The sequence below is a fragment of the Fukomys damarensis genome, unplaced genomic scaffold, assembly GCF_012274545.1.
Source record: "Fukomys damarensis isolate Sample0158 unplaced genomic scaffold, DMR_v1.0_HiC HiC_scaffold_25, whole genome shotgun sequence".
Lineage (NCBI taxonomy): Eukaryota > Metazoa > Chordata > Mammalia > Rodentia > Bathyergidae > Fukomys > Fukomys damarensis.
This window is the reverse complement of record NW_022900937.1, coordinates 9,301,758-9,306,291: the sequence shown is the minus strand read 5'-3', so window position 1 is coordinate 9,306,291 and position 4,534 is coordinate 9,301,758. Positions and strand designations below refer to the sequence as shown.

Below are 4,534 nucleotides of genomic sequence, written 5' to 3'. Positions count from 1 at the left end.
GTGTGCACCACCATTCCCAGTTCATTCACTTTTGTTAAGGAAAGAATATAACGAGTCTGCTTTTCTCAACGAGAATTCTTCTAGACCACCTGTTAAAATAGTGTTTGTAGCATCTTAGGGTTTTGTCTTGGTAACAGGATTCCATCAAAAAGCTAGTTCCTTTTTGAACTGAAAATACTATTAGACTTCAAAATGTTATGACCTCTTAGGGCTAATTCATAGTGTCCATAAAAAAACAAAAAAAAAGTTTAATTATGTCATACTTCTAAGAACAAAGCAAAGTTTTCTGATCTTCTCATTCAGTTATACATCATGGCTCACTATATCTGAATCTAGTAAGGTGATACATTTCCTTGCAATCTTTAGTGGGGTAAAGTTCATTTATCTTTCTAATCTAGGAAAATAATTTAACTCCCGTTAACAACTTATGATACTTAACAGAAACACAATTGTACTTTGGAACCAGCATCTACCTTTACTTTATAGTGCCCTTATTTATCAAGGCAAAGTCGTAGTACAGCAAATATTTCAGTGTTGAGTCCCACCAAAGAGATTTAATGCCAATAGCATTGTTTTAAAATGTATTCTTTGATTTTCATTCTATCCAGCACAAACCAATTTCCCCCCTGTATTGTCAGCCTGGAATATCTAACCACAAAAAAAATAAGTGCTCCTTTAGTTTCATATAAAATTTTGACAGATTCACTTAAAAACAGTTTGAATTAATGACAATTTCATGTCATGCATACGTTAATTTCCCACTTCCCACCTTTAGTGTTTTTAAGCAAAAAAGAACATTTAGACCTAGGTTTTAAGGTTTATTTTTCTATATTCCTTAAATAACTTTGATAAACTAATCAGAGCCTAAATTTTATGTAAGATGATTGTTGGGATGATACAGTATAAAGTGTAAAACATTTAAAATAGGATATTTTACATAGTAATTGTTCCATAGATTATTTTCACATGGTGCTATGCCGTGCTTCTGCCATGTTTCCATGCTTTGTGAAGTAGCTTTTACACCTTCAGACGTGTCCCCCGTGTAGAGTGATCCACAGAGCAGCAGAAGGCCACTGAGTTCATTGCATGGAAAAGGTTTTGGCATTCTTACTCCATCTCAGAGAAGTGATCTAAGAAGACTTTTTTCAAGTGTCTTTGTAAAAAGGGGGGAAAAAGTATAAGCAAAATTAAAAAGGGCATCACTATTATAACCAATAGAAAGAGTTTTATTTAAACATAATTATGCTGAAATGACTACTTCATACAGGGACTCAGAAGCTTTCTAGCGGAAATCAAATGCACAAATGAAACAGCACTTGTTGTATTAGGCAATAGTGATACGCCCTTTATTGGTTGGACTATGGTACACCCCTGACACCAACGAGTACTTTACCCAAGGAGACACGTATCACACACCACATAGTCTGACCACACACTGAAAGTCTATGTATCTATGTGGATGTGGTTGTGCAAGCCTGTAAATCCAGTGCTCTGGCAAGCTGGGGCAAGAAGATCACAAGTCCAGCCCATCCTGGGCAATATAGTAACTTAGGCCCTGCTCAAAATTTTTTTTTCTTAAAAAGCCAGAAAAGAAAAGAAGATAGGAAATTGTCTCTGCTGTAACTCTCCTCCAGTATCAGAAAACAAAAGTCTAGGTACCTGTCTGGAATGAACATACAATGACAGTTCTTGCATTATCAAATTAAATAAGTGGCACTTAATTTAAGAGGATGGGTAAGTGAGATTTAAGTAGTCAGTTATAATAGTGTCTTATCCCTATGTATGTAATTAAGAAATTGTGGGAACATTTGGAAATTTGTTTAAATGGAAAGCAAGGAGCACTCACATTGCCTTGTATTGATAATCCCTATTATTCATTAATTCTTATATTTTTTTCCAACAAAACTATGTTTTTCTAAAAGTGGCCTTTTTATTTAACCCAAAAAAGATTAGTAATTATAGCTTTAATGTGACATTCCCAATCAAATTTTGTTAGTCATGATTTGTATATATAGGAAATGAAATAGTCCCAATAGAAGATAAACAATTTTCATCTTCAATTCTTTATATGAAAATGTACTTCAAGAGGAAATATGCTTAACTTTGGACATTTTTAACTTGTAAATTTCACTCTGTGTCCCTGGGGATGGGCAAAGATGGGTAGGTAGGGAAGGGAAGGAAGAGAAAAACAATGATCAAGATGTGACGAGTATGTATCCATTCCCCAAGGTGAATGTGATCACTCGGATAACAAACCTATACTAATAAATAATAAATAAACAACAGTATTGGATTATAATCCAAATAGTAAAATAAAATTTAATTTCCAAGTCAGGATTCTTAAAAAGGGTTTTGGGAGAAATTAGGATAAATTTAAGAGCCCATTTTATACCGAAACACTGCCATAAGTATTTTCAAGAACATTCAAATAACCTTTCACCTTCTTTGCCAAAACAGCCTCACAGCCCGCCTCCCCAGGGCACTTCCTAGGTTTTGTTATTGCCAGGGACAAGGGTTGGATCCATCGCTTCAGCCCTGCTGGAGTGGCCACTTCAGAGAAGCTTCCTAATTGAGAAAGTCCTGGGATTTGCTGTCTGAATCTTTCTGGTAATGGAATTCAGAAAGCACAGGAGTCCAGTCAGCCAGCCAGGCTGCAGACTCGAACAAGGGTCTTCTGTCGCCAGGACCAATGGGGGTCGGCTGCATATACAAGCACAGTCACGGCAGACAGGGCTGATGTCCTCCTGCCCTCTACAGTTTCCCACAGCAGAAGCTTCATCCGTGAAACTTCTAATCATTTCAGTATTATTTTAAAGTTATTGGTGGTGGCATGACTTAGTTTCCATTTAAAGTCCCAAGTTTAGAGTGATTCTTTTGTAATGGAATACAGCGAGCGAAACTCAAAAAGGGGCATTTAAGGCATATTACAGTTCATTTAGGTTTAGCTGGGCTCAAGAATCTCTGCCACTGTCTCACGTGTAGTGGCAAAATGCAAAGACAGACAGTTAATGTAACCATGAGGACGATGACAGAGTGAGCAAAAGAGTGTCCATCACTGCTTCTCTCCGGATGTCCCTCAGTACTTCTTCAGTGACAGGCAGGTAAACTACTTAGCTCTCAAAACTGAAAGCTTTCTTGATTTCCTTGAGGGAGGAAAAAAAAAAAATAGAAAGAAAGAAATTCAAAAGAGTGAGAGGCTGAAAGCTAAAGCCCACCTGTGTTTAATCATTAATAAGGAGCCCTTCAGTGAACCCCGGTCCTGATTTTGGAATTTGGAATCTGACCTTTCCCCAGAGATAAACGTGATTGTCACAGGTTGGAAGAGCTCACTCCCTTGCGGGCTGCATCAGAGGAGGCCCCTTCTGGTGCACAGTGCAGTCAGGGCAGCCGCTCACCATGATCCTCCTGGCTGTGCTTTTTCTCTGCTTCATCTCCTCCTACTCAGCTTCTGTTAAAGGTGAGTTTGTCTTGCGTTTCGCTAAGCTTTAATTTCAGACTCTAGGCGGAAGTGTGTGTGTGTGTGTGTGTGTGTGTGTGTGTGTGTGTGTGTGCGACTTCTAATTACACCCTCTTCAAAACCATGTAAGTTTGGAATGTTTGTGAAAGCATGAGCATGTTGAAATAAAAACCAAATTCAAATTTCCACCTTTATTTTATGAAAATAGAAGGTTTTCATTTCAGGTCCTCAAACCAGTGTATTTCTCGCTTCAGTTTCTTGATCATAATCTATTTTCAAAGGGAGGAGAAAGATGCCAGCTACTGTTACCTGCTGCTGTTGGTCATGCTGAATGCAACTCCTTCATTTGAACTGTAAAAGAGGATTGAAAAATCCCAGTTCATAAATTTCTTTCTGGTTGCTTAGCAATGTGACATCAAGAATTAGGCCCACCAAAAAAGGCATTTAAATTGCTAAAGAATTATGAATGAAATGTATTTAATTCTATTGCCATTCAAAAGCAATAGAATAACCCTAGCTGAATGATTTAAGAAATAAGACATTCTCTTTGAAAAATAGTGCTGCTAGTAACAGTTTCCATTTTAAGATGAAATTGATTTTTAAATATATGAATTGATAGTAGAAAAGAGCAGGAGAAGCCCCACGTTTTATAAGGAGTGATTATAAAGTCGTTGGATTTCTGGATGCTGCTGTATATACAATTATCACTCTGTAGAGTCTCTTAAGACATGTTGCTAAAACCTATTGCTAGAACAAACAATTTAGCATGAAAAGGCCTAGTTTTTAAAACTCTGAGCAACTTGTATGAAACAATTCACTTTAAATTTTAAAAACCTGTTTTGGATAAATGTGGCTTTTGATCATAAAATAAAATTTGTCTTGAGTTTTTTTGTGTGGAAAATACATGAAGAGAAGGGAAATTTTATTATTGAAACAATAAATAAAGGAGTGAATTTAAATTATTTCACCTAAGCAAATGACACTTTAAAAAGGTAGTACTTTAGGGCCGGGGATTTAGCTCAGCGGTTCGGTGGCCTGCCTTGTGAGCGCAAGGACCCGAGTTCAATCCAAGGTACC

General features: G+C 37.0%; 1 protein-coding gene across 1 annotated transcript in view; it reads left to right on the top strand.

The window, feature by feature from the left end:
* The first annotated feature begins 3,291 nt into the window (after positions 1-3,291).
* The window catches only part of Mttp (microsomal triglyceride transfer protein), a 39,679-nt gene continuing 38,436 nt past the window's right edge, over positions 3,292-4,534 (top strand). Inside the window, exon 1 of the mRNA XM_010603487.2 lies at positions 3,292-3,457. Coding sequence (XP_010601789.1) covers positions 3,397-3,457 — 61 coding nt within the window. The 5' untranslated portion in view covers positions 3,292-3,396. The remainder of the gene's footprint in view (positions 3,458-4,534) is intronic.